The sequence below is a fragment of the Dipodomys ordii genome, unplaced genomic scaffold (assembly GCF_000151885.1).
Source record: "Dipodomys ordii isolate 6190 unplaced genomic scaffold, Dord_2.0 Scaffold53, whole genome shotgun sequence".
Taxonomy (NCBI): Eukaryota; Metazoa; Chordata; class Mammalia; order Rodentia; family Heteromyidae; genus Dipodomys; species Dipodomys ordii.
In genome coordinates this window covers 6,711,942-6,725,735 of record NW_012267269.1, presented here as the reverse complement: position 1 = coordinate 6,725,735, position 13,794 = coordinate 6,711,942, and the positions used below count along the sequence as shown (strand labels likewise).

The 13,794-nt window shown below is 39.9% G+C and overlaps 1 protein-coding gene across 1 annotated transcript; it reads left to right on the top strand.

The window, feature by feature from the left end:
- The first annotated feature begins 9,863 nt into the window (after positions 1-9,863).
- Positions 9,864-10,451, top strand: Ifnw1 (interferon, omega 1). The gene has a single exon (XM_013020800.1). It carries the CDS (start codon positions 9,864-9,866, stop codon positions 10,449-10,451), a length of 588 nt encoding a protein of 195 aa, XP_012876254.1.
- Positions 10,452-13,794: the final 3,343 nt, after the last annotated feature.

Below are 13,794 nucleotides of genomic sequence, written 5' to 3'. Positions count from 1 at the left end.
TAATTTTTAATTTTGCTTATTTTATGGTTATTATGTTGTGCTTTGTTTGTACTGGGGTTTAACTCACAGATTCATACTTGCTAGGTAGGTAGTGTTCATACTTCTACCATGGAACCATGCCTGCAACCTGACCTTGACCTCTTAATATTAGGAAAGAGAAAAGGAGCCTGCGCTGGCCACAGAGGTGGAGTAGCACAGTGCAGCCGTGAGCCAGCCAGGGAAAATGATCCTGGGATGTGGTAAAGAAGGAAACATGTGTAAAAATGGAATACCTCATTAGAGCCCAGAAAGACAGAGTTGTTAGGACTTTGTTTTCCTTCAACATTAAATGTTATTTAATAGATATCTTCTTTGCATGACATTCCTGAAAGTACCTTTCTTTGTATGTGGTATTTTTCATCTGAAATAGACTTCTACAATTAGTTTTTTAACTTGTAGTCAACAATTTTGTTGTTGGTGGTGGTCGTGGTGGTTATGGGGCTTCAACTCTGGGCCTGGGCACTAGCTCAAGGCTAGTGTGCTCTATCACTTGAGCCACAGCACCACTTGTAGTTTTCTGGTGGTTTATTGGAGGTAAGAGTCTCTCGGACTTTCCTGCCCAGGCTGGTTTTGAACCGCGATCCTCAGATCTCAGTCTTCTGAGACTAGGATTACAGGCGTGAGTGACTGATGCCTAGCCATACGTGGAAAATAATTTTTAGAGTGGTATTTTGTTCCTTTTGTTTTTATTCATTGTTAATTTCTTCGAGTTTATGTTACTTGGAGTTCTCTGAGCTTTCTCTTTACATAGGATTTTGTTTTTGTTTTTGGAGTACTGTCTTCCATTATTTCTCCTATTTTGTGGATTGAGTCCTCTCCCCTCTCTCCGGGCTCTCTGAGTGCCTGAGACCCTTAGAAAGTCCAGGCTTCCTTTCACACAGATGTTTTAGTTGTGCCTTTGTCCTTACAGTCACACTTAAAGTTTCAATTTTCATTTTGTATATTGAAAGTTCCTCTAATTCAATAAATCCTCAGGAAAAAAAAGGTTAATTGTCCAAACTCAAGAGTTTTTTTTTTCCTCTTTCCTTTAATGTCATAACCCTTAGCAGCTTGTTGCCTAGTATCTATAACTGATGCTCCATGTATTTTTATTGCCAGTTCTCCTTAATAGTGATATAGTATAATGAAGGCAGTCTAATTTAATAAGGATACATCCTTTGTTAAAAAATATCTAATCTCTCTGGGCACCACTTATAATCCTGGCTAATATCTGTAATCCTAACAGATTACAGATCTGAGAATCTGAGATCTGAGAATCACCCTTCAAAGTCAGCCTGGGCAGGAAGGTCTCTGAGACTCTTACCTCCAATTAACCACTAAAAAACTGGAAGTGGCTCTGTGGATCAAGATGGTAGAGTACTAGCCTTGAGCAGAAGAGCTCAGGAACAGCATCCAGGCCCTGAATTCAAGCACCATGACTGAAAAAGATAGTTTTAATATATATTTATATACTATATGATATTTATAATCTTATAGCTGTTTTGTATATCAGCAGGATTTTATTCTCATCTATCAAATTGTCACCAGTGCTCCACACAGGATATTTCTATCAGAGGTCTCCATTACAATATAAGTGGAGAGTTTGTATTGATCTTTCTATGGGTTTTTATTAATTATTTTAAAACCATCATTTTAGCTGGGGGCTTGGTGGCTTGCTTATTCCTGTAATACTAGTTACTGAGGAGACTGAGATCTGAGGATCCTGGTTCAAACCTAGCCAGGGCAAGAAAGTCTGGGAGACCCTTATCTCCAGTTAACCACCAAAAAGGCAAAAATGGAGCTATGGCTTAAGTGGTAGAGTGCTAGCCTTAAGCAGTAAAGCTCAAGGACAGCACCTATGCCCTGAATTCAAGCTCAGAACCTGCATACACACACACACACACACACACACACACACACACACACACTACTTTGCAATTACTGACATTGTTCTAACACCAGACAAATCCTTTATCCTAAATCTAGTCACCTCTACTAGTCAAGTTTTAGGAAATACTTATTAACAACTTGGATATAACCTTGGGCACACAATCTTTATCTTTATTTATAAAGTATATCTCATTTTGTACTACAAATGGACATGTCAAGAATTCTCATTGCTTATTTTTTCCCAGTTAAATTGAGGTTTGATTTATATGTAAGGCAAAGATTTCATAAAAATCATAACCCTTAGGGAGTACTCTGTATCAATTTGCAATAATATAATGGTCTGGGATACTCCATAAGACAGAAAAGTTAAATTGCATTACAAAGGTTTCCAATCACCAATTTCTAAAGGAAAAAATAAAATTGGGCTAAAACCAGTTTGATTAAAAATCACAGTATAGCATCCATCAATAAGTGAAAGAAAGCAAGAATGAAAGAAAGCAACACATGCCACAGGGAATAGTGTTCAAAAATAAATTCAAAAGTGCATGTCTGTATCTACTTTATATATATATATATATGTGTGTGTGTGTATAATATATATAATAATATATAATATATAGCATTCATACAATGTACCTTCATATATAATACATACTATATATCATACATATTGTATATAATACAATATATGGTATAAATCATACAATGTATGATATGTTATATGTAACATATAGCATAGATTATACCCTAGTAAGCAATATATAGTGCATAATATATACACACACGTGTATATGTGCAGCAACACACACACAATCATATATTTTAGTTGCAATTGTGAGACCTGCCACCCTCCCCCCACTTCTACTTTCCTGGCCCCCTTCTTCCACCTGCTGCAGAAGTCCCCAGTGCCCTCCTCCTCCTCTCACAAGCCTGCTCATCCACACAGCTGCCCCTCTTCTAGCTCAGTGCACGCCACCAACGGAAAGCAAAGATGAGTGAAAGTCCCAGTTCCAGTTCGTCAGATACTCAAGATGAAAAGGGCTTTTTTTCCTTTCCTGGTAAATATTTTGGAAATGAGGAAGTTTCCTCTTGGTAAATATTTTGGAAATGAGGAAGTTTCCTCTAGTAATGATGGTGTAACATTTTCCTGTGGTAAAAAAGGAAACAAAGATAGTATCTAATCATCCCCTATATCCAGGAAATGCTTGGTTAGAGCTGATTGGCTGGAAACCTCCGTCTTAAATTCGTGTCATGGTTTATCTACTGAGATTTACTGCTTGGAAGCAAGAGTTTGGTTTCCCATCTACATAAAGATAATAGTTGAAGACTGAGTTTAGAGAAAGCCAGGCTGCTTGTAGAGGATATGTTGGGAGGCCATCTCCTTAGATCTGCTTCTGGGGTTTCCTTTAGCTTCCAGGTCTTGGCTTGAGGGAATGTGGGATTCTTAGCTTGTATGAATATTATAGTTTCTTCTATCCTAGATGTGCCTAATTTTTCCTAATGTGGCTATTCAGTTTCTTTTCTTTTCTTTTTTGTTGCTGATATTGGTGATTGAATGCAGGGCCTTGCACAGTTGCTTAACTTTTGTTGCTTAAGACTGATGTTTTATCACTTAGCTTTTTTTTGGCTGCTTAATTGGAGATAAGTGTCTCAGGGATTTGTCTGCCTTGGCTGGCTATGAACCTTGATCTGCAGATCTCTCAGCCTCTTAAGACACCAGTGCCTGGTTTCATCTTAATTCTTTAAAAGAAAAAAAAATTTTTTTACAGAGGGTTTACAGTAGGTATTAGAATACATTTCTTTTTGAACAGTGTCATTCCCTCCCTTATTCTCTCCCAGTTTTTCCCTCCCCAAATTAGATTAACATACAAGACAAACGGGACAGAAATTAAAAAAAAAAGTGACAAAGAGGTGGGGGAAGTAAAATTAAAAAAAAAAAAAGGAAACAGAAAGCAGGATCGTTTTTAAACCAGGGAGAGATTTTAACATTCAGAGAGGAAGCGCGCCATCTACTGGCCTGGGCTGGCAAAGACACAGCCCAAGTGGCAATCAGGCTTCTGAGAATTCAGGCTCTTGGTGGAATTTTTTCTAGAGCTAAAACTGGTCTCTTTCCTTGAAGGAACTGAGTCCAGTAATAGAAGAGTCTACTTCTTCCACTTTGTGTCTTAAGAGGACAAAGCCTTTCAGCTTGTGGCAGGTCGTGTCCTCTTCGGTCCTCTGATTGCTCTGTGGGAAGAAAGAGCCAAACTATGTCCTGTGCCTCCAGTCTGCTATGGAGGGGCGTTCTCTGAAGAAAGCCTGATGTGTGCTGAGAATCGTGCAGACCCATTGCCTGGCTAAACTTTGTGATCCGGGTGCAATGGGATGTGGGCGCCAAAATTGTCTAGGCTCTCTGTCCTCCATGTAATAACCTTTTACCAACAAGCTCTGCATCTGACCTAACATCATTGTAACTCTCAGGAGAGGCCTCTGGAGTGTATGGTTAAACAGCAGACCACCAGCTTCCACCAACCCTAAAGCTAAATACAGTTTCCTGTAGAAAGATTTCTCCATTCTGTTGAACGTTGCCCCCTTGATGTCCCATGAATGTATTTGGTAGATGAACTGATTTATGACTGCCCTTTGTTTTATCACTTATAGTGGAACACATCTTCCAATGGAACATGTCCTTGGGGTAAGTTGAGTTTGTGTTCTTGGGCCACGCTCACTCATACTGGAGCAGAACAAACCATTTCTTATTCCCTGTGGAGAAAGAGCTGTGTTTAGTCTGTCAGCCCTGCTCCTTGGTCCAGAGCCTCCTGACCCCTGGGTGCCTCTGGCTTTCAGAGTCTTTGAGGGCTCAGGGAGGGAGAGGACCAGGGAGGGGAGTCAGGGGGAGGGGAGCTGCATGGGAAATCTGGGGACATCTCCTGTGTGATGCTGCAATTAACTCTTTCCTAAGAGTAAGTTGTTTTGCAAATTCCTTCCTATTCCTAACATTACAATCAGGAATGAGTTCTAACCATCACTGTGAAGACGGAACATGCCTAGCCCAGTGCCACCTTGACTAGGTCTTTCCAGAGCAGATGGAAGAAATGGACTTTCAGAGAGCTTAAGGATTGCCCAGTGTTGTCCATGGAATATCTGTTAGAGCAGGACTAGGAAGTTCAAGGGGCCCTGCAGGGCACAGCAATTGAAGATATGAATCTGGAGGTGGGGGTTAATTACTCAGGTAGAAAGAAAGGCCTTCTGGGCTGGGAAGGTGGCTCAGTGATAGAGCGCTTGCCTTGCATGCCTGAGGCCCTGGGTTCGATTCCTCAGCACCACATAAGCAAAAAGAAAAAAGCCGGAAGTGGCACTGTGGCTCAAGTGGTAGAGCGCTAGCCTTGAGCTGAAGAGCTGAGGGACAGCACCCAGGCCCAGAGTTCAGGCCCCAAGACCGGACCCCAAAAAAAAAAGAAAGAAAGAAAGGCCTTCTTTCCACTGGGCTTTCTCTGCTGTCTCCCTGAAGTCAGAGACCCAGCATTTAGATGACTTTTCTCCTTGCTGGCTCTAATTTACAGGTGAAGGTGAAGTGAGGTGTTTTGTTGTTGTTGCTGTGATTCATTTTGTTTCTTCATTTCTTTCTCCTCTCCTTCCTCCTCCTCCTCCTCCTCCTCCTCCTCCTCCTCCTCTTCCTCTTCTTCCTGCTCCTCCTCCTTCTTCCTTCTTCTTGGTGCTGGCATTGATACTCAGGGCTCTGGCATTGTCCCTTCGCGCTTCTCTCAAGCCTGACACTCTATCACTTGAGCCACAGCTCCACTTCTGGCTTTTTGGTGGGTAATTGGAGATAAGGATCTCATGGACTTTTCTGTCAAGGCTGGCTTTCTATTGCCCCCCTCAAATCTAGCCTCCTGATATGATTACACATGTGAACCACAGGTGCCTTGCAGATTTTAATTCCTTGCTTTTCTTTCCTTCTCCGCTTCTTGAAAGAGAACTAGTTTCGCAGCGGATAATAATACATTCCCTTTTAACAAACCTGGTTGCTCCTGTGGCTTCTTAGTATCCTTAACTATGAAGACCCTCCTCCCACTTATTCTCTGCTTGTTTCTCATGCTTTAATGTAATGTCCATCACATTTACATGGCATTCTATGTTTATATTAAATTCAAAGTTCTATGATTTAGTTCCAAAGTACTATCTTGCTCTGCAATCTCTACAGCCACATCTTGCTTCATCTCCTGGAGTTGTAACGTGTTGAATATTCAGTAGAATGGAGCATGGCAAAAAGGGTGGGGACAAGAGTCCTGCGGGAATAGTGTGAGTTGAGATTCTCCTCTCATCACACCCCTCCCTGCAGTGCCTGACTTCACTTTGCCCACTCTAGTCCATGCATGCCAGTCTTGTCCACCTGGGAAGGCACACCATGAAGCAGCAAGCAGAGTGGTGAGGCCTGAGAAGAGGCAGCTAAGGAGTGTGACGTGGCCCAAGCTGGAAATGCCCAAGTTCTCAAGCTTCAAGACCAGGAATGCAAACGCGAGCGCCCCACACCCCTCTATGCTGATTCCTGGACTGCAGAGGTCTTCACCCCTGTGCACAGTGGATACAGCATTCAACACAGGGGTCCCTGCTCTCAGCTCTCTACCCAAGCATCTTCTTCAGCTGCTCCTCTATGTCCTGTTTAGTGATTTTCATGTTCTGAGCACACTAGGAGCAAACCACAGTGCTACAGGACTCTCATTTGTTCCAGAGACCAAAGTTCACATCCAGAGACATGAAGATATTGAAGGACCTGCTTGAGAACGTTGATGGAGAAGAGACAGGCTGAAAGTGTCTGAGCTGGTGCAGGTCCACAGACCCAGGAACAGCTATCATTTGCATTCACTGGCTCTCAGATTGTAAAACCTGAGTTCTGGATTCAAAATCCTCCCAATTCTCCCCTGCAAGAAGGAGAAGATTGAAGTGGGTACTGAGAGTCCAATACTCATGGCCCAGATTTCCTGAATACATCCATGTCCCCAGCACAAATGGCACTGATGCCACAAGAGTCTGTGGAGTATTGGAGGGTCCTGGAATAATCCAGGGACCCAGCAAATCCTCACACCGGCCCTGGGAGCAGCCGCACCCAAGGAATCTCCTAAACTGTTGTCATGATGCGGTCGCTCTTAAAAACAAATACTACTTGTGCTGTAGAGTCATCAGCAGAGACTCAATAGTATTTAGCAACATGGAGAAAGAGACTTTTTAGGAAGAAATTTCTCATGGTGAAGGCACTTGGTGAGATTGCACTGGTTTAACTTTGTTCATTAGAAAGACGACATGATTGGATCAGTACATTTTTCTTTACATTGCATATAGTACAATACATTCTGTTAGACATATCTAGAGTTTAGGATCTTTCCTGAGGATAAGGGTTCAGGAAAAACATCAAATGTAGATAAATAAAAATTTAGAACCACCCATCAATAATAGGAATAGCTAAATACTATTATATCTGAGCCCATGAGAGTTTATGACAAATATTTTAAGGATAAGGATTTTTTTAATATACTGAAAAGAAGAGAAACAAAATACTTGTTTCTGCTAACAAAGTGAACTAAGTGACCAAAGTCATTTCCCTTTCCCATTCAAAAAAAATTGTGCTATTTGTTTTCACTTTGTCCACAAGTAGATAGGCAGTTTCGATTTCTAGGAAAGTTTTTGAAATGAGGGAGCAAAAATATTCTCATATCTTAGCTGGAGGTGGTGGTTCATACCAGCAATTCCAACACTTGGGAGGCTGAGACAGGAGGATCAAAAGTTGGAGGCAAGTCTGGCTACATAGCCAGAACAGAGAAGATGATGCTGTTCTTTGCTTTTCTTTTACTTCCTTTAGTATGCATTATCCTCAAGATGAAGTAGTAATATAGGAAAATGATTCACTTTAGCCAACTTTAGCCACTCTTGTTGTTGTTTTAAAGTTATAATGAAGGAGCAAATGTCATTAGTCTTTGACATTAGTTTCAGGCTCACTGCCCTGCATTGCCACAGTGAGTCATAGATAGACATCAGAAACAGACAGAATCACGCTACTGTGGGCACTAACTGCTCATTAGCTTCTAATGAAGAACAGCATCATCAGCAAATCACCTATACCCAATTCGGAAATATGAAGATAGCAAGACTTGAATAGTTTAAGTAAAATTTGAAGAATAAGAACTAGTCTTACCAAAAGTAAAATGAGTCCACTACAGAAGATAAAATGACTTTTATTGGGTAAGTCTTTGAGATACATAGACAATAATCATTTACTACCATAACCTGAGGACCACTAATACCTTTGGTATCTGGGGATGTGTATCAAGAAAGGAGAAGTTGGGCTGGGAAGGTGGCTCAGTGGTAGAGTGATTGCCTTGTGTCATGAGGCCCTGGGTTCGATTCCTCAGCACCACATAAGCAGAAAAAAGCCAGAAGTGGCACTGTGGCTCAAGTGGTAGGGTGTTAGCCTTGAGCTGAAGAGCTGAGGGACAGTGCCCAGGCCCAGAGTTCAAGCCCCACAACCAGCAAAAAAAAAAAAAAAGAAAGAAGTCAAAAAAAATCATACTTGGACATAATAAAGTAGGCAGGACTCTGAACATTCACACCATGAGACCATATAGAGTATATAAATTATATAATTGTATATAATTATATAAAATGATTATTGAAATGATAAGGAATGGAAACAAGGTTTTTTTATTTTGTTTTTTTCAGTTCCTTCTTATTTTCTGGGTTTTTTCCCCTTTTGTTGCTGTTTTTTATTTCTACCTTTTGTGTTGCATGTTAGTTTATCTGATTTGGGGAGAGGAAGGGGAAGCAAAGAAATGACAGGACAAAGGTAATGTTTGCCAGACACTATGTTGGAGATGAACTATACAGCATGGGTGTGAGGTGGGGGTGGGGGAGGAGAGATGGGAGAGGAAAAACTGGGAGAGAATCAGGACGGGTTGACACTGTTCAAAAGGAAATGTACTCATTACCTGACTCATGTCACTATAACCCCTCTGTACAGCACCTTTACACTAAAATTTTAAAAATAAAACAAAAAGAAAGGAAAAGTTCACTGTGGACAACCAGGATCTATCAGGCATGCCTCTAGGAACAGAGCCAAGGATCTAAGAGCCAAGGATTTAGTGTCTTGGTAACAAAGAAGGAAGAGGGGTTCAAATGTTATCAGGATGGGTTTACTTGACATGGATAGTCTGATAAATCCCCAACGATTACAGAAACCCTAAATCTGAGGAAGGCCGGCTGTGTAAAAGAAACATGGTAAAAATGAAGGCAAGGACCTTGGCTAGATTTGTTCCCATAGGCCACAGTGATGGTACATGCCTATAGATCCAGCTACATGCCTATAGATCCAGCTCTCAGGAGGCAGAAGTAAGGGGAACAAAAGTTTGCCACCAGTCCAGGCAAAGTTAGTGAGACCTTATATCAATAATAAATAAATAGAAAAATAAATAATGCTAATTGACTACTAAGTATAAATTAGTATTTATTAACAACTTTAATAATTATAAACAATTAATTAATATAGCAGCATGGATAAAGTGGTCGAGTGCTTCCCTATGAGGATCTAGAGCCAATCCCTAGTACTGGGTGAAAAAAAAAAAAAGAGCAGCACTTATATATGAAAAAAGTGTGAAATACATAGATTCTTTACATAAATGTATAATCTGATTTTAGGCCAAGCACTTCTTGTTAGATTGATAGCTATCTGTTTAGTCAGACACATCTGACATACACTAGAATTCAACAGTAATATTAATAGCTGAGTTTTTGGTATCTTGTTAGTAATGTGGAAAATTTACTAATGATGGCTAAAAAAAGAAGCAAAAATGTAGAGAAAGGTTCCGAATATGAAATTTGGGGTTAGCATATAAAAGTTGAGCATAGACAGAAAGTCTTCACAGAACCCAGGATCCAGGGTTCATCAGGCCTCAGCTCAGCCAGGCCACCAGCCTCCTCTCTTCCCCATGGCCCTCCTGCGCCCTCTACTGACCACCATGGTGCTGTGCAACTGTGGACCTTTTGGATCTCCTGGCTGTCACCTGCCTCAGAACTCTCTCCTGCTTAACAGAAAGACCTTTGAAGTACTGGAGCAGATGAGGAGAATCTCCCCTGTCTTGTGTCTGAGCGACAGAAGGGACTTCCAGTTCCCCCAGGAAATGGTGGATGTCAGCCAGTTGCAGAAGGCCCGGGCTGTGTCTGTCCTCCACATACTGCTGCAGCAGATCTTCAACTTGTTGCACTCAGAGCATTGCCCTGCTGCCTGGAACGGCAAACTCCTAAATGAACTCCACACTGTACTCCACCAGCAATTGGAGGGCCTCAGGACCTGTCTGATGCAGGTGATGGGCGATGAGGAATCTATCTTGGCACCTGAGGATCCCACCTTGCATATAAGGAAGTACTTCCAGGTAATCTCTCTCTACCTTAAAGAGAAGAAATATAGTGACTGTGCCTGGGAAATTGTCAGGGTGGAAATTGTGAGAGCTTTCTCTTCTTTAGTCAAGCTGGAAGAAAGGTTAAGAAGAAAGTCTGGAGACTTGGGGTCATCTTAAAATAAAACCCTTTGAAGAACTGGCCACATGACACTGGTCCATGTGTTTTTGATCTTGTAGTATTCTCCACATGACAAGTGTTTGCCTTTGTGTTATATTAAAATTAGAAAACATTCACAGGTCCAATTTATTAAGTGTTGTGTTTTTTTTAATTTTTTTAAGTTCTTACCAAATAACATACCTTGGATTTAAACACAAGTTCCATATCACTTGCAGGCTGTTTCAAGGCTCATAGCGGTGGTGATGAGCCTGTGACCTGAATAAATGTTTCCTTTTTCTGTGTTCCTTCAAGCTTTCACAACATCCTGCCTACATCTCAATGTTCCCACAAAGGTGCTTTTGGCCATGGATGGCTGCCACATTATTGTTACTCTATGGTGATTCTAACAGGACACTTCTGATGTTTTCTTTTAATGACATAAAATAGCCAGATGCAGTGGCTCATGCCTATAATCCTAGCTCTTCAGGAGGCTGTCTCCTGTCTCCCTCCTTCTCCCTGTCTCCCTCCCTCCCTCCCCTTCCTTCCTTCCTTTCTTCCTTCCTTCCTTCCTACTTTCCTTCCTTCCCTCCCTTATAACATTAACTATGTATTTAGAATTAATTATACTATAGTATATTGAGGATTTTTATTAGTTTGGAACAAAGAATGTTTATCTTGGTTCAAATTATCTTAATACATTAGAAGATAATTACTCCTTTTGTAATACTAGGGGTGATGAAAATGAACCACTTGATTGGTATTTGTTAAAATGGGAAGGGTAAAGAAGACAGAGTCTACCACATAACACTGTTAGATATAAGTTAAAATTTTCCACATACACATAAACAAGAGGATGTAATTCACATTTCTCATCTAATGAATTAAAACTTTGAGAAGACTATAAGTAACTGACACCAGTTCCCCAAAGTTAATGGTCTCTTGAATATGGAGTTTTCTTAAGTAGTTTATGAATGAAAAAGAGGTTGTTTAGCTCTTTTATTTCTATACCATTCTAAGTCTTAGAAATATATTTCCTGGGCTAGGAAGGTGGATCAGTGGTAGAGTGTTTGCCTTGCATTCATGAGGCCCTGGGTTTGATTCCTCAGCACCACATAAGCAGAAAAAAGCCAGAAGTGGCACTGTGGCTCAAGTGGTAGAGCACTAGCCTTGAGCTGAAGAGCTGAGGGACAGCGCTCAGGCCCAGAGTTCAAATCCCACGATGGACAGAAAAAAAAAAAGAAAAGAAATGTACTCTACTCTACCTGACTTATGTAACTGTAATCCCTCTGTACATTACCTTTATAATAAAATTAAAAATTAAAAGATAATCATTCTTCTCTAATTTTTTTCACTCAATATTACTTTACATATTATAAACATGTTTAAACATTGAGTTTAGAGGCTGCACAACATTCAATAATAGAAAGGGACTCCATTCACTCAACTAGTCCACTGCAACCACACAATGATTTGACATCAATTATCTTTAGCATAATTAATAATGCAACAAAAATATAACTATAATTTGGGGAAGATAGATACTTATGACTTTTACCCAATAGTTTAAAGATTTGGATAGATTTTTATCAAATTAATCACCAATAATTTCTGGACATTTTATACTTTTATCAAATGGTTATTGATACTGAAACCATCACCAAGCAACTTTCTTGAGCTATTTCTATTTTTCATTTATGTGAACATCTATGACCATCAGGGAACTGCTTATTTTGGTCTGTCCTTATTATCCACCATTTGTATGTATTTATGCTCTGGAAAATTACTTTTTTATACTATTTTTTTTGTTTGTTTCTTGGGTTCTTAAACATTTTTAGCTCATTCAATGTTAAAATATTAATTCTTTCCTGTATGTTTATTTGCTAATTTAATGAAGGACATTTCATTTGTTGTAAAAATGTAACTATTTCTTGTTGGTTGTGGGGCTTGAACTCTGCCTGGGTGTGGGTGCTATCCCTCAGCTCTTCAGCTCAAGGCTAGCGCTCTACCACTTGAGCCACAGCACCACTTCCTGTTTTTCTGGTGGTTAATTGGAGATAAGATTCTCACAGGCATTCCTACCTGGGCTGGCTTTTAACTGAGATCTTCAGATCTCAGCTTCCTGAGTAGCTAGGATTATAGGCATGAACCACCAGGAGCCTGGCTTAAAAATATAACTTTTATTTGTATTGTCATTATGATCCTTTTCTGAGTAGACTTTTCAAAAATCTCATGTGCCAAACTGCTCTTCTCTCCCTATACTGTCTGAGTTTCATGTTACTTAAAAGGATCTTTACATCTGAGACATTGGACGTTTTCATTCATATTTTTCCAAGCATTAATAAACTTACTTTTGTTTTAAATATTTAGTTACAGCAGGTATGCATTATAGTTATTGAACATGCTAGACAATTTAGTTCATTTTTATAACCACTCAATTATTTCTGAAATTTAGTTGGATAATTTTAATTGAAATATTTTTAAATGTACTGGTTATTTTGCCTGATAGTCTGCCCTTGAACCCCCTCAAAGGAATTTTGTCAAGTTTTGCACTTTTTAGGGCTATGAGCTTTTTCCCCCTCCTTCCTTATTATTTCCTCTCCCCTTCCTTATCTTTCTCCTCTTTTTTCCCTCCTTTTTCTCTTCCTCTTGCTCCTCCCCTTCTTCCTCCTCCTTTTTTTCTTCTTCTGTGGGGGGTGGTACTAAGGTTTGAACACAGGGCAATGTGCTTTTCCAGCAACTCTCCACTTGAGTCATGCCCTAACGGATTTGACTTTTATTTTTTTCTTCCAGATAGGCTCTCCTGCTTTTGGCTTCAACCTTCACTCCTCCCAATGTCTGTCACTCAGAACTACGCACTAAAGATTGAGCTCGGTGAACTATTGCTTGCCTACTAAGTACAAAACTCTGAGTTTAATCTCTAGCACAGAAAAAGAAAAAAGAAATGAAGGAACCACTCTCTACCTGTCCAGTAACTCTATAATTTCTTTTTTTATTTTTTCCTTATTTTTCTCTTATTTTTTATTACAAGTCAGTTGGGTTTTTTCCCCTTAAGTCCTTTTAGTTATCTGGAAGTGTGTTAGGTATTTGAATATACTTGAGTCAGCATATTTGTATTTTTGTCCGGTGAGTTCAACATCTAGGATTCTTTAGAAACAATGTTTATTCACTGTTTTTTGTTTTCTATGTAACGGCTCATACTATTTTTTTTTTTTTTTTTTTTTTGCCAATCCTGGGGCTTAAACTCAGGACTGGGCTCTTTGTATTAAAGGCTAGCACTATACCACTTGAGCCACAGCATCACTAATCATAGTTTTTATTTATTTACATTTCTCCTTTTTTTGTTGTTAAAAGTTGGACATTTTC

Coding starts and splice junctions, on each gene's coding strand:
- Ifnw1 (XM_013020800.1), top strand. CDS start 9,864: ATGGCCCTCCTGCGCCCTCTACTGACCACCATGGTGCTGTGCAACTGT.